The sequence below is a fragment of the Artemia sp. Qi Xiang Cuo genome, chromosome 4 (genome assembly GCF_049724085.1).
Source record: "Artemia sp. Qi Xiang Cuo chromosome 4, ASM4972408v1, whole genome shotgun sequence".
Classification (NCBI taxonomy): Eukaryota; Metazoa; Arthropoda; class Branchiopoda; order Anostraca; family Artemiidae; genus Artemia; species Artemia sp. Qi Xiang Cuo.
In genome coordinates this window covers 48,212,210-48,237,019 of record NC_142797.1, presented here as the reverse complement: position 1 = coordinate 48,237,019, position 24,810 = coordinate 48,212,210, and the positions used below count along the sequence as shown (strand labels likewise).

The window sequence follows — 24,810 nt, the reverse complement described above, 5'->3', positions numbered from 1 at the left end:
TAAAAAAATTAAGCTTCTAAGTTCAAAGCTATATTCAAAGTTTTCTGATTAGCCTAATTTAATACTAAGATGGTCTGGCCTAAAAAATAAGACACACGTATAGTCAGAACTCCATTGCAAATCCATATATAGCTAAATTTATAAAGACTCCCCCCCTCCCTCCATCCATAATGGTGAAAATATACCCTGAATTATAAATCAACACCAGATTTTTGGTATATAGCCTAGACTGCATTTTTCAGCAAAAATTAGCATTTCAGCCTAATTAAAAATAAAGATTATTTTTCATGCTCCTTTATTATTAAACAATCACTTTAAAGGGACAATTATTTTTGAGTCATGAAGGGGTTAGAAGACTCAGAAAAGCCCATAGAAACCTAGCAACCCTATGCTCAAAAATTTGCTTCTTTAAGCAACTGGCTAAGGAGAAAAATAGGTCATATGTAGCTGACTAATGATTGAAGCTGACTTAGGCTATATATTTCAAGATTAAGGGGGGGGGGGAGTACAGCAAAGGCTCGTGGTAACAAATTCAAAGTCTAATAACCATAATAACTTATTAATTATTAAGTAACTAAGTAAGAGTCTTTTATTCAGGCTCATCACTAAACAAAATAAAACCCAGTTGTGCTGATGATTTGTATCTGGTAATTATGTCAGTGATTCCCATCCTCAAAATGTAAATTGGGCAAAAATAACCATTTAGCCATGATAAAATAAAAAGTAGCAAAATAGAAATAAGAAGGTATTTTTCAAAGTCTAACTGAGGTAACTGCTCCCCCTCTCATAATTGGCACCCCAAAATTATGTGGCCTAATGCTGAATTAAAATAAACAGTGTAAAATGGCAAGTACAAACAATACAATAATATATTACATATGATTCATAATATAATAATATATATTAAAAAACAATAATGACAGATAATGATATAATAGATATGCATCATTTCATTAGCATTTGTAATTCAGAGAAGTCAAGACTCTCTAAGCTTTTTCTTTATATAATACCCGCTTTGTTTCACCAATATTTTTTGTGTACTGTTCTAATATATGGGCAACATGCAAGAATGCAACTTGAGAAAAGCTAAGAACAGATAACATAACCCAGTAATTTCCTATCTTATGCTCTACAAACAAGGGGTTTCTCACTCCAGGAACTATGTTCAAGCTTTATTTTTTTGGGGTTTAGGAGGAAAAAAGGTACCTAGGTTAGTTTGGGTTATGTATTTATTATATGCTATGCTTTACCCCCACCCCCCTAAATGTGCAAATATACGGCCACAATTAGTTTCTAAAATATTATATTTTTATCCTATTTTGTTTTATTTCACTAGCATTAACCAAACTTAACTTCTCGCATGTTCCCCAGATATTAGAACAGTACCTTTTTTTCCTGCATTGCTTTAGTATAACAGTGTGACATCCTTTTCACTAATAAATACCCATAATTTTTTGAAGGCCTATAGGATACAGGTTCTGAAAATTCAGTCGATTATTATTATTGTTGCTGGTTTGCCTGTGAGTCCAGGCAATTTGATGTTCATATGTTAGTCCTAAAACTCAGCTGCCCTTGCCTGAGACTATAGGCAGGCAGACCTTATGTCACTTGTTCACCTGCAAATCCAGGCAACTTGTTGGGTCAACCCAACAAGTGTTAGTGTAACTGAATTTTTGTTAGTGAATTGAGTGAATTTGTTAGTGAACCCAACAAGTGAATTGAGTGTTAGTGTAAGTGTTTTGAATGAATTTTGTGTTAGTGTATCTGTCTGAGCTTATAAACTGGGTTGCCTGTCTAAGACTTTAGGCAGGTAGACCCTATGCCACTTGTTTGCACACAAGGCCAGGGAACTTTTCAGTCAACCAATTTTCAATTAATTCTGTTTTAGTGTAACTGTCTTGGCTTATAGATTGGGTTTTCTGACTGAGGACCGCAAGTCCAGGTGACTTAGTGGTCATGTTAATCCTAAAACTTGATCAAAATGCCTTAGACTCTAGGCAGACAGGCCTACTTGGAAAGTCTACTTGAATTACAATAGAGATGACTAAGATTTTTGGGCTGACTCACAACAGACAATGTCTATGGAACTTGCTGATGAAGAAGCATCCTAAGCCTAATTTTACTTGTCAAATAAATTCTCAGGTACGTTGACTAAGTCTTAAGATTGATATGTGACCACCAAGTTGTCTGAACTGCAATTGGAACTATGAAAAGCCATCTGTATGACTTTGTTGTTTTCTCTATGTATCAGTGGGGTAATGTAATTTCTTGTGTATGACATTTTAGTGGATCATATATTAAATAAGAAAACCAAAAAGCATTCTGTATAGCTTTATTCATGTTTCTCTAAAAAAGTCATAGAGAAGTCATAGAGTTTAAAAAGTCATAGAGAAGACTTTATATCATTCTCCATGTTTAAAGGAAACACAATATTGCCTATTGTTTTGATTTTATAGTGCTTTGTATATAAGAGGGTAAAATTCTACTTTAGCTACTTTTGGCTATCTTGGGAAGGGATTATGTTAGGAAAATGAAACTTTCAGGGATGGGTCTACAGGCTAAAGAATGTCCCAGGAAGGTATTTTGAAGTACCTACCTCCACTCCTTCTCCCTCTAGAGGGTCAGGAAATTTGCCTACATGACAGGTCAAAACCCATTGAAATTTTGACATAACAACATTTTACCTTAATTTTCAGTTATCAGTTTCTTTTTCTCTGGCCTTAGCTCTGACAATGCAATTTCAGTTATTTGAGCAGAATTTTAAGACATATAAATAGTTTATTTTCAAAATTTAGGAAATGCATTTGCATATCTTTAAAACCTTATAAATCGAGATTGAGCAAAGTTATGAAGCTGAAAACCGTTTTTTTGTACTTTACTTAAGCAGAAAATCTATTTTGCAAGGTTTTGCTTATATAACACATAGATTTATAAAGGTCATCAAAGGTCAGGACCCACTAGAGGGAGAAGGAGTGGAGGTGGGTACTTCAAAATATCTTCCAAGGACATACTTTAGCCTGTAGACCCATCCCTGAAAGTTCCATTTTCTTAACCTAACCCCTTTCCAAGATAGTCAAAAGTAGCTAAAGTAGAATTTTACCTATAAGAGTAAATGACAATATTTGTTGCTTAGAGTATAAAGAAACCAATGACTTTAATAGGCCTAGGCTAGTCAAACAGTGCTAACCCAAGTAATTTGTATTTCTAATATAAAAAAAGCATAAATGGTATATGCTACTATTATATAGTAACTATGAGGTAGATTTATATCAAAATATTCAAGCAAATCACACAGCCTACTAGGTGTCTTACCTTAGCCTACATAAGGTAGGCTATCAGTGGAAGTCATTAGGTCTGCAAAACTACAAATAGGGGTAAGACACCCAGTAGTCGGCCACCTGCCTATTCTCGGACAGAATCTTTGATAGGAATGAATCATCAGCCTATTCACGGACAAAATTCTCCAATTCCCGGTCACCTGCGATGAATTAATCATTTTAAAAACTTTTTGACATTTAAACTACTCTAATTGCTGTATTATACCACCTAGAAACTTAATTTTTTTACAGTTAAAATTCTGCTTCTTTTCTGAACAAGTAGGTTACTAATTCAAATAGTTTCAATTGTACATTGCTTCCTATTTTTAAATTTACTAAGAAGTGTCAAATCTTCCTATAGACGGACACATAGGAATCGCTCATGTATATAGTTATTACGCAATATTGTTGTGTTCTGTTCATGGAGTTCCTGTTATCGCTTTTGTCGGGTTTTCGACCGCTTGTTGCTAGGCCTGTAGGCAGAACCTGCTAATTCATGTTTTGGCAAATTCATGATTCATGATGGCAAACAAAACATTAAATTGTAAAAGGTTTATTAATATAAGAAATTTTTTATGTAAATTTGATTTTCAGAGAAGATAATAATTCAAATTGGAATTATTGAGAAAAGTGATTATCCTTGTTATTCAATGTGGGCAGGTGAGGATCAAGGATTTTTTTTTGGGGGGGGGGGGGGGAAAATATTTTGGTTATATAAAAAAATTAAGGGGTTCAACGTAGGTTGATATGATAAATTTTCATCAGGATTAAGTTTAATTAAAGTAAATTTTAGTTAATTAAGTAAATTATGCTCTTTAATGCTCTTTTTTATGCTTTTTTATTCTTTTTATGCCTTTTTTTATGCTGATTACAAATATAATAATCATGTCTATCGGAAATTAATTTCAGCCCCCCCCCCCTATATATGCCAAATAAGGGTCTACATTACTAAATAAGGGGGGGGGGGGCAAATTTTGTTTATTTTTTAAATCGGAGGTAAGTTTAAACATAAGTTTAATATATATATTAAGATTTAAATTATTGATAAAATTGATTTTCCTTGTTATTAAATGAGGACAGGTGCGGATCAAGGATTTTTTTTTTTTTTGGGGGGGGCAGTATATGTTGATACAATAAAAAATTTATGGGGGTGCAAAATCGGTTGATACAATAAACTTGCGTCAGGAGTAAGTTTAATTAACGCAAACTTGAGTAAATTAAGTAAATTACACTACTTTAGGCTAAACTAGGGGGGGCTTACGCCTCTTTGCCCCATCCCCGCTGGATCTGCCACTGAATGAGGGGAACTGGTATTCCCCTGTACAATGTTTTCAACTATTTAAGATTCCAATGGTACACTTTTCATATTGATCTGACACTATTTTTGATGTGTTTTAGGCTTTTTTAGAAATCACCATAAACTGTTTTTTGGAATAAACTTTTACTTTTAAAACGAACCAAAATAATATTTACCATTCCTGAATCAATGTCCCATGGCAACTTTTTCTTAATAGTAATTTTTTTTCAAAATTTTATCCTTTGAAACGAGGCGGGATTTCTTAATTGCTTTTGACAGCTGTTTTTGTTTGAGAAGCCGCATATTGATTCCTTTTTTTCTTTATTTTTGTCGTGAATCAAAAATGGAAGGTTGTATCAAAAATAAATCAAGTTTGGTTCATGCTAATGAAATAAAGTAAAATAGGATGAATATGCAATAATTTGTAAACAAATTTGGGCTATATATTTCGGCTCAACGGAATTGTTGTTGTCATTTTAATGACAAAAAATATCATTTTAATAGCGGGGAACTTGATTTTAATGACCGAGTAATGGAAAATTTTCTGCGGGAGCAAATTTGTACTCGGGGACCGGTTATTTGTGGGGAAACTTCCATAAGGGATGGAATTTCTGTTTTTTCTGGGGGGGAGGTGGGCTAAACAAAAAAAAAACATAATTGGGTACTTACGCATTATGCGGGCACCGCATAATTTACAAGTCTGACCATTATTTTTTTTTTTGGGGGGGGGTCAAACCCCTAACCCCCCCCCTGGGTACTACCTTGGCCAAGGGAACAAATTTGCTATTGTACAAGGAAACCAGTCACGAAACCTGTCAAATAGGCTATTTGCAAGAGATCGCTATAGATAAATGACTGCAAAGCCGTGGTTTCTCAATGAGTGTCAATATTTACACGATTGATTTTTGTGGTTTAAGGGGGGGAAAAATACCTAGGTTAGGTTTGGTTACGTATTTAATATATGGTATGATTCCCTCCCCCCCTAATGTGCAAATATATAGCCCAAATTTTTTTCTAAATTATCCTATTTTATTTTACATTTGTCCTATATAATTTGGGCGGGGGACTTTCCCCCTAGATTTGTCATTCTGTTTTGCGACCCCCATACGTGCGCAGATCACAGCTCCGGGGGGTGGATCCATGGGGTGGGGAGGGGGGTGTATGCCCCCTAGCGAAGTCTAAGCATATCATATTCTTGATGTGCTACTTGAATGTCAAGTAAAGTGTATTCTTAAGAAAATTTATTTAAAAAAGCAAAGTTTTTCAGAAGGAAGCAAAGAGCAAAGTTGAAACTTAAAACGAACAAAAATTATTACTTTTACAGCCTATCTAACATATATCAATAAAACTAGTACAAATAAACCAACTAATTGTGTTTCTCTATGCTTTTAGGATTATAAAAAACTAGCGCTTTACTGAAAACACAAAAGTCAAGTATAAAAAACAGAATTATTGATTTAAGAATCAAAATTGAGCATGTATCCTAACAACACTAAACGAATCGAAAAGGCATTTCCTAGTCTTACACCAGTCCTAATACTATCAAGATGGCTTTACTTCAACTTGTTTACAGACTTATTGTATGTCCTTTTCAGAACCAAAACGAGAGCCAGTCATTGAACTCAGCCATTGTGCAGAAGTAATACCAAATTAAATGTAAAAAAAAATAAAGCAAAATCCTAATCTGGATTGTTACTTTATCTTAAAAGGGATTGATCCGAAAAGGGATTGATAATATTTGTATTCTGTAAAACGCGTCCCTAATTGGTTTGCTTTTACTGTACCAAAACTCCTATATTATTTTACGTTTTCAGTAAAGCGGTAGTTTTGTATAATCCTAAAAGTATAGGGAAACATAATTAGTTGGCTTATTTGTACTAGTTTTATTGATATATGTTAGATAATCTGTGAAGTACTAATTTGTGTTCGTTTTAAGTTTCAACTTTGCTCTTTACGTCCCTCGGAAAAACTTCGTTTTTTTTAAATTAATCAGGGAAAACAGAATGTCCATTTTGAACTCCAATGCCACTTCTGAACCCAAACTGATTGTCGCTGAGGGACCACAACCCTTTCAAGAAGTTTACTAATTATCGAACAAACAGTAATTTTGTACGTAGCTCTAGTTCGTAGCCGTGTTTGGTGGTCGAGTTTCGATGAAGATGTTGAAAGGTGTATAGTTATTTCGCGCCTTTCCAAAAGAAAGTAGTGGTATCAACTCACGAAAATGTAGGTCAAAGGTCACGAAAACTTTTAATAAAAATACCAAGAAAATACTATTCTCATCGAAAATGCCAAATTAAGAATTTTTCAAAGTCTGCGCGGGGAGAGTGGTGGAAAAAAATATTAGACCGGGGACTGAATGCGTGGGGGGAAAATATTTTTGAAATCTACGGGCACAAAACGTTTTTTTTTTAGTTTTCTTGATGAAAATCTCAAGAAAAAGCCATTCCTAAATGAAAGTACCAAAAAGGATGTTTTTCCAAACATAGGAGGGTGGCAAAAAAAACCCTAATGAAGCAAACACCCCTGCTCCCCAATTGACGGCACTACACATAGAATATACACGTATAAATTTTTCTGGTTCTTTTATATCTTCAAAATTCTTATAAAACAAAAAATCGCGAATAAAAAAAGAATTTTGTGTTTGTCTTAGCGGTTTTTTGTTTTATCATGATTAGCCAGTGTGGTCTCAGAAATTATTTAAAATATTCTTATTTTACATTTTCGTTTACAAGGATGAACAGCGATAAGGTTGTTTTCTTTGATGTTTTCCAGATTTTTTTATTTGTGAATATTTCATTTGTGTATTTCACTAGTTCAAAATTTCAATTTGAATTAGTTCATTAAGAAATACAGTGAACAAGCTATGCCAAAAGATGAACAAGATACGTCATTTCAGTACAGACTGATTAGTTGTTATTTCCAGCTTATCTATTTTTGTTCATTGCATGCCTTGAGCTTGATAATAATTAAATAAAAACAATTTATTTTTCAAGATGAAAGTAAAGAGTGACATTAAAAATTTAAACGAAAAGAAACTATTGCATATATGCGGGGGGAGGGGTAGTCCGTGGGGAGTATTTTCGGCAGGGGAGCATTTTCTGCGGGGTAAATTTTTGTGTGGGTGGGGGGAGATTTCCCGTTTTTTTCTGTGGGAGGATTTTTTTTATGGGGGGGGGGGGTAAACAACTAAGTCCTTAGAAGCAGCATGAAAAGTCAATAATTTTTCAAAATTCCAAATTCCAATTTTCAATTTTTCAAAGTTGTCAAAATTCCCTTTTTAATTTAAGTTTAAATTTATTTGTTTAGTTTAGTTCTTATCTGTTTTAAGTTTTAATACTACCCCGTACTTATAGATTGAATTTGTCTATTTAATTTACTTATATAGAAACCGCAAACAATATTTGTTTTTGTTTTTAAATATTTTAATGAATATCTGAGATTAATGACTTAATAAAAAATTGCTACTGGTATTTACAGTTCACATGTGTTTACTATTTTTCTTTTTTCTTTTTTTTTTGAAAACAATTTTGAAGTTTTTGCCACAATATCAGCAATAAGTGTTTTCAGTTATGGGTTCCAATCCCGGGCTCTGGCTCTGGATATAAAACCTATTTTGTAAAAGGCTTGATTTACTACGCAGATACAAGCCCTACTTGAGCCTGAAAACGAAGCTAAAACCAATTTTGGCTCCCAAATTTTTGCAACGAAATTCCATTTTGTTTTTTCCCGAAAAATCCACGAATCTTGAAGACTTTTCCCCGAAAACTCCCCGAATTTTTAAGACTTGTCCCCGAATTTAATTTTTCGAGAGTGGAAGCCCTGTATAGTATACCTGTATGATGCTTAAACACCAAAATTTGTTTACCTACATTTTTTTTTACATTTTCACACTTAATACAAACATTTTGTTTTTGGGAGGGGGGGGTGTTCAAATCCCCCCCCCCTGGGTACAGTCATGTCCAAGAAAAAAAATTTGGTCATGTACAAGGAAACCAGTAACGAAAAACCTGTCAAAGAGGCAATTTGCAAGAGACCGCGATCAGACCTGTTTTTTCACTCATCAATGTGCTAAGTTCTTACATCTTTTGTCAGAAAACGCTTAAAAGTGAAATCTTTGAACGAAGATCCTACACCTTTGGTCGTTTTTGTGCAAACTTCTTTCATCATTCTGCTCTGATCAGCGGTCTGAGAACAATGATGAGTAGATCATCAAAGTTCTCTCATCATTGTTCTATATGGCAAAACAGTGGCAGTCTTCACACTTTTTGCTAACATCAGTGAGCTGTAAGATCTTATTTTGGCTCACCGTACATGAATAATTAAAACGAAATTTGCATATTAATTTTACTTTTTTTTCTAAATGGCTTTCTCGAAATTTTGTTCTGACGTAACTTACGAATTAACTTGCGTAACGAACATCTATATTCGTATGTTTTATTACGTATATTAGGGAGTTTGCCCCCTAGTCGATACCTTGCTCTTTACGCTACAATTCGAGTTTTGTTCGAATCACAAACCCCTGAATCACAAAAGCCGGTTAATTAGAATAGATAGCTATTTTGAAACTACTAAAAAAAGACTAGTGAAAAGGGCGAGGTATTGACTAGGGGGCGAATCCCCTCATATACGTAATAATTTCTGTCTGTTTTAAGTTTTAATGTTGTTCCTTACTTTAAGTTGAAAAAACTATTTTTTTTTATTTAATTTCTGATCGTTTTTTAAATAATGCTGGGAAATCAGGCGCTCCCTTCATAGAAATGTCCCTTCCCCCCAGGAAACATCCTCCTTGGAAGAATCCTCCCCCGTAACCCTTTCCTCCACCCTCCATCAGAAAAGAATCCCTCCTAAAACGTCTGTATACTTCCTATTAACCAATACTATATCTAAACAATGGGCAAAGTTCATAAATTTCAGCCCGTCCCTCGAGCCCTGAGGGGTATTGAGTCATCCTCAAATACATATATATTAGATTTTTGACTCTGCTGAACAAAATGACTATCTCAAAATTTTGATTGGGTTAATTTGGGAAAAAAATTAGCATGGGAGGGGGCCAAGTTGCCTTCCAATTTTTATGGCACCTTAAAAACGGCATTAGAACTTTTAATTTCCGTTCAAATGAGCCCTCTTACGATATTCTAGGACTACTGGATCGGTACGATCACCCCTGGGGAAATAAAAAAAAAAAAAAAATAAACACATCTGTGATCATTCTTCTGATTAAATAAAAAAAACAAGTTTTTTAAACTGAAAGTAAGGAGCCACATTAAAACTTTAAACGAACAGAAATTATTCCGTATATGAAAGGGGCTGTTCCCTCCTCAACGCCTCGCTCTTTACGCTAAAGTTTTTTATTGTTTTAAAAAATAAAGTTGTGAGACAGAGTCAGACTTTAGCGTAAAGAGCGAGGCGTTGAGGAGGGGACAGCCCTTTCATATACGGAATAATTTCTGTTCGTTTTAAGTTTTGATGTCGCTCCTTACTTTCAGTCTAAAAAACTTGTTTTTTTATTTAATTTCTGATCGTTTTTTAGTTAATGCAGCTTTTATTTGCATAAAAATTTTACTTTTCTTTTGCTAAATGGATGTCTTTACAAATTAACTTACGTAACTAACTTCTATATTCGTATATTTTTCTTCTGGCAAAAAATACAAAGTTGCAGATTTTTGCAGATATGAGCTTGAAACCTATGTAATAGGGTTTTCTGATACGCTGAATCTGACGGTGTGATTTTCATTAAAATTCTTTCACTTGTAGGGGATGTTTCCCCCTCTTTAAAAAATCGAGTAAATTTTCTCAGGCTCGTAGCCTTTGATGAGTAATACTAAACTTAATAAATTTTATATATTTAGGATCAGCATTATAAACACATTCTTTTTATACATTTATTGACATCAAAATTCCGTTTTTAAAAGTTTCAATTACCATTGAGCCGTATCGCTTGTTTTTTTATTGTTTTTTTTTTATTACGTATATGTTAATACGTATATGAAGGGGTTCTCCCCTTAGTCAATACCACGCTCTTTACGTTAAAAGTTAAAAAAAAAATTTATTAAAAAAACCCTGAATCAAAAAGGCCGTTTAATTAGAAGAGAGAGCTCTTTTGAAAGCACTAAAAAAACTGTAGCGTAAACAGCGAGGTATTGACTTGGGGGAGAACCCCCTCACATACGTTATAATTTCTGTTCGTTTTAAGTTCTAATATTCCTTCTTACATTTCAGGTGAAAAAACTTGTTTTTTTATTTAATTTCTGATCGTTTTTTAAATAATGCTTGGAAATCCGGCACCCCCTTCATAGAAATGTCCCTTACCCCAAAGAAACATCCTCCACGGACCTATTCTCCAGAGTAACCCCCTCCTCTAGCCCCCCCCTCCAGAAAAAAATCCTTCCTGAAAATGGTTGTATAGTTCCCAATAACCAATAAATAATGCTGGCAAGTCCGGCGCCCCCTTCATGGCAATTTTCCTACCCCCATGAAAACTTCCATCATGAACAGATCCTCCAACATAACCACCGACCCACCCATCCCACCCCCAACCAAAAAAAAAACCACCTGAAACTTCTGTATACTTCCCAATAACCAAGACTATATTTTAACAATGGGTAAAGTTCATAACTTTTAGCCCTCCCTCTGGGAACTTCGGAGGATTAAGTCACCCTAAAAGACATATTTATCATATTTTCGACCATGCTGAACAAAATGGCTATCTCAAAATTTTGATCGGGTGACTTTAGGAAAAAAATAAGCGCGGGAGGGGGCCTAGTTGCCCTCCATTTTTTTGGTCACTTTAAAAGTGCACTAGAACTTTTAATTTCAGTTCCAATGAGCCCTCCTACGATATTCTAGGACCACTGGGTCGATACGATCACCCCTGAGGAAAAAAAACCCAAATAAACACGCATCCGTGATCTTTTTTCTGGCAAAAAATGTAAAATTCCACATTTTTGTGGATAGGAGCTTGAAAACTCTACAGTAGGGTTCTCTGATACGCTGAATATGATGGTGTGATTTTCATTAAGGTTCTATAACTTTTAGGGGGTCTTTCCCCCTTTTTTTGAAAATCGGCCGAATTTTCTAATGTGCTCAACTTTTGATGGCTAGCACTAAACTTGATGAAAGTTAATATATTTGAATTCAGCATTGAAATCTGATTCCTTTAATATACCTATTGGTATCAAAGACCCGTTTTCTAGAGTTTTGGTTACCATTGAGCCGGGTCGCTCCTTACTTACAGTTAGTTAACACGAACTGTTTGACCAAAAATACAAAATTCCACATTTTGGCAAATAGGAGCTTGAAACTTCCGCAACAGGTATTTCTGATACGCTGAATCCGATGGTGTGATTTTCATTACAGTTCTATGACTTTTTGGGGGTGTTTCCCCCTTTTTTCGAATATAAGGCACATTTTCTCAGACACGTAATTTTTGATGGGTAGGACTAAACTCGATGAAAGTTATATATTTGAATTCAGCGTAAAAATTTGGTTCCATTGATGTATCTATGTGTATCAAAATTCCTGTTTTTAGAGTGTTGGTTACTATTGAGCCGGGTCACTCCTTCCTTACAGTTCGTTTCCACGAACTGTTTGAAAAAACCTTAAATTTTAACAATTTTTCCCGTACCCGAACATAGAGATTATTGATACCGAGGTATCAGTAATCAGTAATCCCCCCCCCCGTATCGCCTATTATAGGCGTACCTCAACTTTTCCCCTTAATTTATTACTATTTTATTAATGATGAAATTAGGCCTTAAGAAATGTTTACTGTTGCTATCTGACTAAAATGGATTGTTTCACCGATGGTTTTAAAATTTGGTCAACTGTCATTTTTCATTCGAGAATGATAGAATTGTTTCACTTGCCCAGAACTCCCGTAATATGAATTTATAATTAAGTCAACGGTTTGAAAGGGAAGGGAAGAGTAAATGATTGTCTGGTTAACAAGCATGCAAAATCGAGTATCAGAACATGTCAAAAATGAAAGTGAAGAGCCAAGTTTGCACCTTTAGAGGAAAAGTGGAAGTTTGCACCTTTAGATGAAAAGTGGAAGCGATAATGAGAACAAGTCCATAATAAAAACAAGTAAGTATATGTAAGTATGACGGCACTAGACCCTTAAGGCCCATCCAGCGGTCCTGATCTCTGTTTTGTAATACAACATAACAATAACAATAAATTATTTTTGGTACTTGTTAAATATTATCTTGTTTCATGAGCACCCATACGGGGCGGGGGGGGGACAAGGGGGTGGTTGCCCACCCCTGGCTGAATGACGGTGTCATATATGCCCTCGGGGGATACCTTACAACCCTTGCCTTTTGTGTTTTCAGTAAAGCGCTTGTTTTGTATAATCCTAAAAGCATAGAGAAACATAATTAGTTGGTTTATTTGTACTAGTTTTATTGATATATGTTAGATAGGCGGTAAAAGTAATAATTTTTATTCGTTTTAAGTTTCAACTTTGCTCTTTACTTCCTTCAGAAAAACTTTGTTTTTTTAAATAAATTTTCTTAATAATACACTTTACTTGACGTTCAAGTAGCGCATCAAGATTTTGATATGCTTAGACTTCGCTTGGGGGCACGTGCCCCCCTCCCCACTCCCCGGATCCGCACCCAGGAGATGTGAGACGTGAGCGGCTCTGTTGGGCAATACAGAGGGACACCTCGAGTGGGAAATCCCCCCTCCAACATTAGATAGTACGACTGTAAAATAAAATATGATTAATTTATAATAAATTAGAAAAAATTGGGCTAGGCCTATATATTTGCACATTAAGGGGGGGGGAAGCATACCCTATAGTCACGACGGAACCAACACGACTCTCGGTACCTGGTCCCCCATTAAACCACAAAAATCAAGACTGTACATGTAGACACTCAGTGAGACACCACGGCTGTGCCGTCATTTATCTCTAGCGACCTCGTGCAAATAGCGTATTTGACAGGTTTCGTGACCGGTTTCCTTGTACACTAGCAAATTTGGTCCCTAGGCCAATGGCGTACCCAGGGGGGGGGTTAGGGGTTTGACCCCCCCCCCCCAAAAAAAAATAAATAATGGTCAGACTTGTAAATTATGCGGTGCCCGCATAATGCGTAAGTACACAATTATGTTTTTTTTTGTTTAACCCACCTCCCCCCAGAAAAAACAGAAATTCCATCCCTGATGGCAGTGTCTCCACAAATACCCAGCCCTCGAGTACAAATTTGCTCCCGCCGAAAATTTTCCATTACTCGGTCATTAAAATCAAGTTCCCCGCTATTAAAATTATATTTTTTGTCATTAAAATGACAACAACAAGTCCGTTGAGCCGAAATAAATAGCCCAAATTTGTTTACAAATTATTGCATATTCATCCTATTTTATTTTATTTCATTAGCATGAACCAAACTTGATTTCTTTTTGATACAACCTTCCATTTTTGACACACGGCAAAAATAAAGAAAAAAGGAATCAATATGCGACTTCTCAAACAAAAACAGCTGTCAAAAGCAATTAAGAAATCCCGCCTCGTTTCAAAGGATAAAATTTTGAAAAAAATTACTATTAAGAAAAAGTTGCCATGGGACATTGATTCAGGAATGGTAAATATTATTTTGGTTCGTTTTAAAAGTAAAAGTTTATTCCAAAAAGAAGTTTATGGTGATTTCTAAAAAAAGCCTAAAACACATCAAAAATAGTGTCAGATCAATATCAAAAGTGTACCATTGGAATCTTGCATAGCTGAAAACATTGTACAGGGGAAGACCAGGTCTCCTCATTCAGTAGCAGATCAAATAGGGAGGAGACAAAAGGGCGCACGCCCCCCTAATTTAGACTAAATTAGTGTAATTTACTGAATTTACTCAAGTTTGCATTGATTAAACTTACTCCTGAAGCACGATTGCCTGGCCAAGCTCTATTGCACGGCCTTCATTGGGGCGTTGATCCCGCTATTTCCCCCCCCCCAAAAAAACAACAACAAAATCCTTGATCCGCACCTGTCCTGATTGACTAACAAGGCAAATAACTTTTCTCAATAATTTACTTATGTAACTATGCAGTTTCGAAGTAACGGCCAAAGAATGATAAATTTTCGCGTAGCTATCCCAGGTGTTCGTTTTAGGTAATGGTATCGTTGATGTTTTGATAATTTTAAACGTCTGATAAAGAAAGGGTAATGATACTCTATTTGAAGTTTGAAGACAGAATAGAATTTTGTCAAATTAGGCACAAATAAAAGCTTTATTTAAGAGAGAGGTTTTAAAAATTTATTTCCGGCGAAGATGTCACAGTAGAGTATGCATTATGGAAGTTTTAAGCTGAATTTTTGTGCTTTCAAGAGGGATTCTTTTCTGATGGGGGTGGGGGGAGGAAAGGGTTACGGGGGAGGATTCTTCCATGGAGGATGGGTCCTGGTGGGACGGGACATTTCTATTAAGGGAGCGCCGGATTATTTAAAAAACGATCAGAAATTAAATAAAAAAACAGTTTTTTAAACTTAAAGTAAGGAGCAACATTAAAACTTAAAACACACAGAAATTATTACGTTTATGAGGGGGTTCGCCCCCTAGTCAATACCTCGCCGTTTTCACTAGAGTCTTTTTTTAGTAGTTTCGAAAGAGCTATCTATTCTAATTAAGGGGCTTTGTGATTCAGGGGTTTGTGATTCGAACAAAACTCGAATTCTAGCGTAAAGAGCAAGGTATTGACTAGGGGGCAAACTCCCTAATATACGTAATAAAACATACGAATATAGAAGTTCGTTACGTAAGTTAATTCGTAAGTTATATCAGAACAAAATTTCGAGAAAGCCATTTAGCCAAAAAAGTAAAATTAATATGCAAATTTCTTTTTAATTATTCATGTACGGTGAGTCAAAATCTAAGCTGCATTAATTCAAAAATGTTCAGAAATTAAATAAAAAAAAATTAACTGAAAGTAAGGACCAACATTAAAACTTAAAACGAACAGAAATTATTCTGTATATGAAACGGGCTGTCTCCTCCTCAATGCCTCGCTCTTTACGCTAAATTTTTAATCTGTTACACAAATTTTTTTTTCAAAACAATAAAAAACTTAGTTTAAATACATGGCATCACCTAGGTACCTCCCCCCCCTTAAACCCCCCCCCCAACTCTTTGTGAGCTATTTACTCAATGTGAAACCACAGCTGTGCCAGATTTTATATATAGAGTTCTCTTGCATCTAGCCTATTTTAATGCTGTTTCGTTACTGGTGTCATTGTACACTAGAAATTTTTTTTCCTTGGAAAAGGCTGTACCCAGGGGAGGGGGTGGAGGTGAACACCCTCCCCTTCCCAAAAACGAAAAGTTTTTCCGTCGTGGAAAAATGTAAAAAAAATTTAGGTAAACAAAATTTGGTGTTTACGGATCATGCAGATATGCTATACAGGGCTTCCACTCTTGAAAATTCAAATATGGGGAAAAGTCTTAAAAATTCGGGGAGTTTTCGGCGACAAGTCTTCAAGATTCGGGGATTTTTCGGGGAAAAACAAAATGTAATTTCGTTGCGAAAATTTGGGAGCCAAAATTGGTTTTAGCTTCGTTTTCAGGCTCAAGTAGGGCTTGCATCTGCATAGTAAATCAAGCCTTTTACAAAATAGGTTTTAAATCCAGAGGCACAGCCCGGGATTTGAACCCATAGCTGAAAACACTTATTGCTGATATTGCGGCAAAAACTTCAAAATTGTTTTCAAAAAAAGAGTTTTAGTTTTTTTTGTTTAACCCATCTCCCCCCAGAAAAAAACAGAAATTCCATCCTTTATGGAAGTTTCCCCACAAATAAACAGCCCCCTAGTACAAATTTGCTCCCGCAGAAAATTTTCCATTACTCGGTTATTAAAATCAAGGTCCCCGCTATTAAAATGATATCTTTTGTCATTAAAATGACAACAACAATTCCGTTGAGCCGAAATATCTAGCCCAAATTTGTTAACAAATTATTGCATATTCATCCTATTGTATTTCATTTCATTAGCATGAACCAAACTTGATTTCTTTAGCAGTGCCCACATAATGCACCAGTACCAATGTTTCTGCAAGTTGACAAGACTATGCCCCTCTCCATAGAATCCTCAAAATCTTTAATAGGCTAATACTTTCAAAGATGGCCATTTGTTGCAGTACAAAATTCGGAAAGTGGGTTATGCAAATCATTTGAAACGAGAAATGATTTCTTAATTGCTTTTGACAGCTGTTTTCGTTTGAGAAGTCACATATCGATTCCTTTTTTTCTTTATTTTTGCCGTTTAGAAAAATTGATGTGAGACTTGTCAGGTATTGAAGTGACATGTTTGACCAATATTGATGGGGCATGTGCACTTAATTTTGATTGAATTCCGATAATAAAAATGAATTTAAGCTAAATTAAGACATCAGGACGAAGGATTATGGAGTATTCTTTTCTATAAGGGGCTATATTTCGGTCACGTATATGAAATATTTAAAGCGAATAAATAATAAACGGCACAGTTTCCCGTTATAAAGTTCAGTATTGTTATTTAATAATGCCAAAGCAAAAAAAAAAACAAAGCAAAAAAAGAAGAGTTTGGGTTTATCTGCTTAAGGGGAGTGGGATTAACGAATTTTTTTTATTTTTTAACAAAAATAAGAGTTGTGAGAAATTAAAACTTTAGTGTAAAGAACGAGGCGTTGAGGAGGGGACAGCCCCTTTCATATACGGAATAATTTCTGTTTAAGTTTTAACGTTGTTCCTTACTTTCAGTTAAAAAACTTGTTTTTTTATTTAATTTTTGAACGTTTTTGAATTGATGCAGGTTTTGATTTTGGGTCACCGTACATGAATAATTAAAAAAAAATTTCCATATTAATTTTACTTTTATTTGGTTAAATGGCTAACTCGAAACTTATTTAATTTTATTTATAAACGTTTTCATTAGTAATGAACATTAGTGAATTACAAATTAACTTACTTAAAGACATTTTAAATTCATATATTTTTGATATGTATATAAGTAGGATCACCTATTAGTCAAAACATTGCTCTTTAAGCTAGAGTTCGGATTTTGTTACAGTTCTTTAAAAAGGGTGTATCCCATTTGAGCGCTTTCCCATTTGAGCGCCATGGCGCGCAAATGGGAATTTCCTAGTTGCGCGCCGTATTTTAATTAGTTCAGTTGTGTCCCATTTGAGCGCCAGATAATATTCTGGCTCTGGCGTTCCTACCTCCAGCGATCGTCAGAATCAATTCTGGTCCAATCATTTCTCACATCGTTCGTACCTGGCCTTCGGCTCGTCCGTTTGTCACTTACTTCAGCCGTCAGTGGTTCGACCAATGTCCTCCTCATTTCTGGTCAGTCTACGGCATCCAGCGAAGGACAAACAACGACCTCGAATCATGGCACATGCGGTTTAACCGAAGAGTCGGTCGCTACCACCCGAACTTGTGGCAGTTTATCTCTTTCCTGAAGGAAGAACAAGCAGTCGTCGATTCTGCAAGGACACAGCTACTCCAGGGTCATGTCATCCATCGGACGAACAAGAAGTATGCAAGGCTGAACGAACGACTCGAAAAGCTGTCGACGGAGTACAGGGCTGGAACTCGAACAGCAGACGAGCTTCTCTTGGGTGTCGCACATAACATTTCGCCGGATGTGTGATATTAGCAGTTTTTGTTTGTATTTTTACCAATATATTAGTTTGAATTATCCGTTTTTGGCACGATTTTTGGGTGATTTCGTTCCATTTCTAAACGATCGTTGTGAAATAACTCTAAAAAAAGAGCCGAATATTTCGACTTGACCAGCAAGCCTTCTTCAGCGGCAATCAGTTCTTACCCTATGAACGTGCGTAAAATCTTCACTTATATTCTTCACAAGCTTAACAAACGTTTAGCTTCTTAACTCTCAGTACAGAGTTATTTCACAACCATTGACCCAATAAAATCCTCAGTTTTGTTCGTTGTCTTCGTGGCAATAAATATTTCTACAGGTCAATGTGGCAGCAAACCACGCTTCATCCACCGCAAAATCACAATTTTGGGTTTGGCGCTCAAATGGTACTCCGTGGCGCTCAAATGGGAACAAAATTCCGTGGCGCTCAAATGGAACAAAATTCCGTGGCGCTCAAATGGGAACACCCCTTTAAAAATGACCCCTTAATCACAAAGGCCGTTATTTAGAATAAATAGCTCTTATGAAAGTACTAAAAAATCTTTGGCTTAATGAGTGAGGTACTGACTAGGGGATGAACCCCCTCTGGATCCACTACTGTCATGGTTGCAGAGGTAGGTGTAACCTAGTAAAGAACAAACAACAGCCCATAGTAACCAAAAGTTAAAAACATTTTGAAAAAAAATTACTATTAAGAAAAAGTTGCCATGGGACATTGATTCAGGAATGATAACTATTATTTTGGTTCGTTTTAAAAGTAAAAGTTTATTCAAAAAAAAATTTTATGGTGATTTCTAAAAAAAAGCCTAAAACACATCAAAAATAGTGTCAGATCAATATGAAAAGTGCACCATTGGAATCTTGCATAGTTGAAAACATTGTACAGGGGAATACCAGTTCCCCTCATTCAGTGGCAGATCCAGCGGGGAGGGGGCGAAGGGGCACACGCCCCCCTAGTGTAGCCTAAAGTAGTGTAATTTACTTAATTTACTCAAGTTTACGTTAATTAAACTTACTCCTGACGCAAGTTTATCGGATCAACCTATTTTGCGCCCCCCTAAATTTTTTATTGGATCCACCTATTCTCCCCCCCCCCAAAAAAAAAACAAATCCTTGATCCGCACCTGTCTCCATTGAATAACAAGTAAAATCAATTTTCTCAATAATTTCAATATTAATATTTATAGTAATCTTATTTTTAAACGTACCTCCGATTTACATAAGAAAAAAATGTTGCCCACCCCCCCCCCCCCTGAGTGCTAATGGTAGACCCGGATTGGTCTGTTATAGGGGGGGGGGCTGTTATTAATTTATAATATAAAAGAAGGGTAAGTTTTCAAAAAGCATAAAAAAAGTCCATGCAATGTTTAAGAAATTTATTCATACATCAATAATTTGTTTTTGTTGGTCTTTAAAGAATTTTTTTGGAAATTAATTTTAGCCCCCAACCCTATATATACCATATAAGGGTATATATTTGCACATTAGGGGGGTGGGGGGGGCAAGTTTAAACTTACCTCTCATTTACATCAGAAATAAAATTACCCCCACCCCCCTAATGTGCAAATATATACCCTGAATTGGTATATATAGGGGTGGGGGCTAAAATTCATTTCCAACAAAAATAATTGCTATATTCTTAGAGCATAAAAAAGAGCATTAAAGAGCGTAATTTACTTAATTAACTCAAGTTTGCGTGAATTAAACTTACTCCTAATGCAAATTTATCAGACCAACCTATTTTGCGCCCCTTAATTTTTTTTTATTATATCGACCTATTTCGTCCCCCCCCCAAAAAAAAAATCCCTGATCGGCACATGCTCACCTTGAATAACCACGATCATCACTTCTCCCAATAATTACAATATGAATTATTATCTTATCGAAAAATCAAAGTTGGTATACAAATTTGTAATAAACCTTTAAAAATTAATTTTTCATTTGCGAAATGGTGATTTACAAACTGCAGCTATTTCGAAATTAGCTTGGCTGAGATTACAGCGTATAGAAAACAAGACTGGGAAAACCAGTTTTTTTGCTGGTGGCCGTGAATAGGGAGACTACCGGTCCGGAATAGGCAATATTGCGTCATAACTATATACAATGAGCTGTTTGTATGTCCGACTTTAGGCGGAATTGTCACTTGTTAGTATTTCAAAAATAGGCAGCGCTGGACTAGGCTTAACTATTTGAATTAGTAACCTACTTGTTCACAAAAGATACAGAATTTTAACTGTAAAAAAATTAAGTTTCTAGGTGGTATAATACAGTAATTAGAGTAGTTAAAATGTCAAAAAGTTTTCAAAGTGATTAAAGTGTCCGACTACTGGGTGTCTTACCCTAGGGTAGCCTATATATTGATACTTTCTTTTAGAATCATTAATGTTTACCTTTACACTGCTTCATGGTTAAAAGATCCTGGAATGCCAAAAATCCTAGTAACATCAAAACTAGGCCTAGTCTAGCCAAGCTCTTTTCAAGAAGCATTCCTTAAAAGTATTTTTCAAAGAAAAGAGCTTTGCTGAACTAGGTTCCGATTTCTGTTTTACCAGAACATACAAGAAAACAACACTTTCTAAGGCTATATGCTGATATATTGATTTTTTGGTCATTTTCTGCTGTTTAACAGCACACGTTCTTTATTTTTGAAATTGGCCACGAACTTGCGTATTGGAATACATTATGTGAACAGGCGATCTTTCTCCTTAAAAAATGAATTATTGGTTTTTCACACTAATTTAAGACGTATATGGCTGTGTAAGTTTGCACTTGACCAATTTAATGAATTAGTTTTCATTTTAGGTGTCCTTGGTACTTTAAGGATGACAATAAATGATAACCTTCACCAGAGCTTTTCTTTTTGCTGAATCGAATGCTTGTTCATAATCTGAACAATCCAGGACTAATTATGTCTGGAAATTCATACACTTCCTAATTATTGATTTAGGCATAAATGCATGGTCAATAAATTCTCTCTCTTAAAACAACACCGTTCTTCTCTCAATTCTTTATTATTTTAAGTCCTCTTTAGTAAATAAACCTTCCTTTCACTTCTAAATTATCTATATTATCTCACTATTTCCATGTAATTTCCACATACTGTCTTACAACTGTTTTTTGGTTTAGCATCTTTCAAAATTTTCAGACCATATTTCTTTAAAACTCTCTTAATCACTTCCCAAGCCCTGGACCCTCTCTTTAACTGGAATCAGTTTGGGCAAACTGCTTTCACTTAATTTTTTGGATTTTTTAAACAATACCTCCGAGATTTGTCTAAGATTGGTTCTATAAACGAACACATACGAGGCATGCGTCAAACAGTTTAAGGCATGTCCCCAATATCTCCAGGCAGCTTAGTCTTAAATGCGCCATTGTCGCATCCAAGCCCCAAAAACTGAGCATATGAAAATTAGATAGTCAAGTACACATTCAAGCACTTGGCAAATTAGCAAAATTTCAAGTAAACAGAATACTGGGCTTTCTATAATCTAAAGACAAAGTAACATAAATATCAAAAAACAAAGTAGTATATAAAAAATTAACTTTTTAAAACACTAAAACTAGACTGGAGATCACATATATATTTGTTGTAAGAAATAGCCTTTTCTTCCTATAAATGACACTCTGAATTTTTAGTGAGTTTGAAAAGGCTGTAGCCCCACTTTATTTTGAGGTAGTTCCAATTTGTTAAGTGACTTCTTTAGTCATTTTAATTTCATTTAGTTTTAGATTTCGTTAACTCATTAACAGTAATACCTGTTTAAGCTTGGCTTGATTAATCATCTTCATATTCGCTCGTTTTACGTTCATTTATTCATTCATAGAAATATATATCACAGTTTCCTATTCTTCATTAGAGCAGAAACATAGCTCCGTATTCTCGGAGCAAGAATGCAGAAAATCTGCATTCTCTGTCTGATTTCGCTTTCTTCGTTTATTTCTGTTTTCTGACAGGGGGAGACTGCAGGGTTGCACTGTTTTTACTCTATTTCAGAATACACTGAAATTCCTTTATAGTTTTGGTTTCAATGGGTCTTTTAGAGAAAGCATAAAATAAGAATAGTGACCAGAATGCGAGTTAATATTCATGTAGAATAAAACATGCGTAGGATGGTCGTTCTGAAGCCACTAGTATTGTAGTGTTAGCACACAAAAAGAAGACAAAAATTCTGACATAATTTGTCAAAAACATGACGCAAACAAGTTAAGAAAAAATTTTTTTTCTCGGGTTTAAAATAAAGGTGGCACCCAGAAAGTAATAAAAGGTTTCAATGTACAGGAAGAATAATTTTGACAGGATAGAGGGTTCGTTTACTTTCCGCCATCTGGTTTATCTGTCGGAGCACCACGTGTGCCGCACAATTCCGCCAAGCGTGGCAAAGTCCCAGCAACGCTTGACACAGTTCCACCATACTTGGCATTCGCCACCCGGTGTACGAGGTTTTTGAAAGTCGGCACCCCAATTGACTGGATAAATGAAAATCGATGTAGAAAGCTAAATTATAAAGATAATTTACAGCAAAAGGGAAATGATAAGATACATACTATATTTTTGGAACTAAACTTATTAACTTCAGGGAAGAAGATATTTAAAATAAATTGACGAAAAAATTTTCATGATGGAAAGAATACTATTAAACTTTTGAGATTAGCAAAACAACTCCAATGAGCTGTATGTTATTACCCCAAATCCTCGATATGAAGAAAAGAAAAAACTAATTTTCGATTACTAACATTGCTGACATGGAAGAGGAGAAAACCATTTTGTTACCAAATTAAAAAACAATGCTGACACATAAGAGAGGGAAACTATTGTGTAACCACGTAAAAAAAAAGAACAAGACAAAAATAAATCAACAAAAACATAAAAGTTGAAAAAATTAAATATTTCCGTTTTAACAAGATATTTGTGCTTTTCAATAAAACTCTACCTTTGGGTGTCAGTAGGTGATGCAAAAGATGGAGTACAACTGGCCACACCAAATGAAAAAGTGCTGGTAGTGCTGGGTTTTGGGGTTCCAAAAGAAAAGCTTGAACTACCAGAAAGCAAGGGATTGATGGTCGTTGACGGAAGTCCACCTCCACCAAAACTGAAGTTTGACGTTCCACTAAGTAGAGGACTTGCGGCCGTTGAAGATTTTGTGGCCCCTCCAAACGTAAACGAAAGATTAGACTTTGTATCACTTTTAGCTTCAGTTGAGAAAGTGAACAACGGCTTTTGCGTCAGAGTTGTAGACTCAGTTACTGACTGACTGATGGACAAAGGGGGTGTTTGAAAAGAGAAGGAAGTTGGTGGCGTTGAGGAAGTCATTGACACAGACGTTGCTAAAACTGTTGTCGGGGTCGTACTTATGGTCTTGATTTTAGCTAAAAAAAAAAAAAAAAAAAAAAAAAGAGAGAAAAAAAATAATTAAATACTATCTTATATGAATCTGTACTGTCTAGTAAAAACCAAATCTTTTAACTGGTTAATAAAACAGAGACAAGAAAAAGAAAACCGTTTACGGCTGATGTGCAACAGAATTATACCAATTAGCATGATGAATCCAGTATTGTCAAAAAATAGCTATAAAAGAAATTTTATCTCGAATAGGCTCTAATTCATCATCTAAAAGACAATCTAGACAAGAAAATTATCAAAAAAATTTATTGTCTCTCAGTCAACGCAGCTGACTGAGGATTAGGATAAAGGATTTGTAGGATTAGGATAAAATAGCACTTTATTGAAACAAAAACCGACGCAAAAAAAAAAAAAAAAAAAAAAAAAAAAAAAAAAAAAAAAAAACACTGAATATAGTTCGAGGACCCGGAAAGTCATTAAGTAGCCTTCAGAATACAAGATACTGATTAATAAGGCTTTTAACCGTCCTTTAGTAGCCAAGATACCGTTAACTTGTATTATACAATTTAAATTCAAATATAAAAATGATATTTTAACCGGACCGTCATTCAACAGCAAAACAAGAGTGATTGATAAAGCAGCTGATAGCTTTCACCAGCCGTAATATCAGTAGCCATAACCAATCAAGAATTAATAAACTTTCTTAGGTAGATTTTCTTAGTAGACGAAATTAATTCATTTTCTACTGGCAACCCTTTTTGTAAATAGCTTGATATTTTACACCTTTTTAAAAATTATTTTCCCAACAATATTTCTTCTATCAATCAACTGAGCTTGATTTTTAGCAGCTTGGGTAAAAATTTATAATACTGCTACCAACAACTTATTGCAGGACTCGCCAGCTAAGCCTAAAACCGCAATGTATGCTCTATCACATTCCCCTCTATTCACACACAAGAATCAGTTTGAATCCAAGATTACACCCTAAATTTAGGAATCAGCAATCTGGGAATCTGATCCCAAAATGTCGGAATCCGATCCCATAATGAAAAAATTTCTAGCTATCAGCATAAGATCAAGAGCTCAATTGAGGAAAGGACGAAAAAAAAAAAAAAAAAAAAAAAAAAAAAACACGGACAATTTGCCTTATTTCTTGGATTGGTTTCCTATACTGATGAACTTTTAGGTTAGCATCCCTAAAAGGATTAGTTCTAAC

The 24,810-nt window shown here is 35.1% G+C and overlaps 1 protein-coding gene across 1 annotated transcript in view; it reads right to left on the bottom strand.

Moving 5' to 3' along the window:
- Nucleotides 1-24,810, bottom strand: part of LOC148953178 (uncharacterized) — a 62,657-nt gene that overhangs the window by 5,400 nt on the left and 32,447 nt on the right. The window contains exon 4 of the mRNA XM_089087896.1: nucleotides 23,185-23,620. Within this exon, the coding sequence (XP_088944022.1) occupies nucleotides 23,185-23,620 (436 nt within the window). The remainder of the gene's footprint in view (nucleotides 1-23,184; nucleotides 23,621-24,810) is intronic.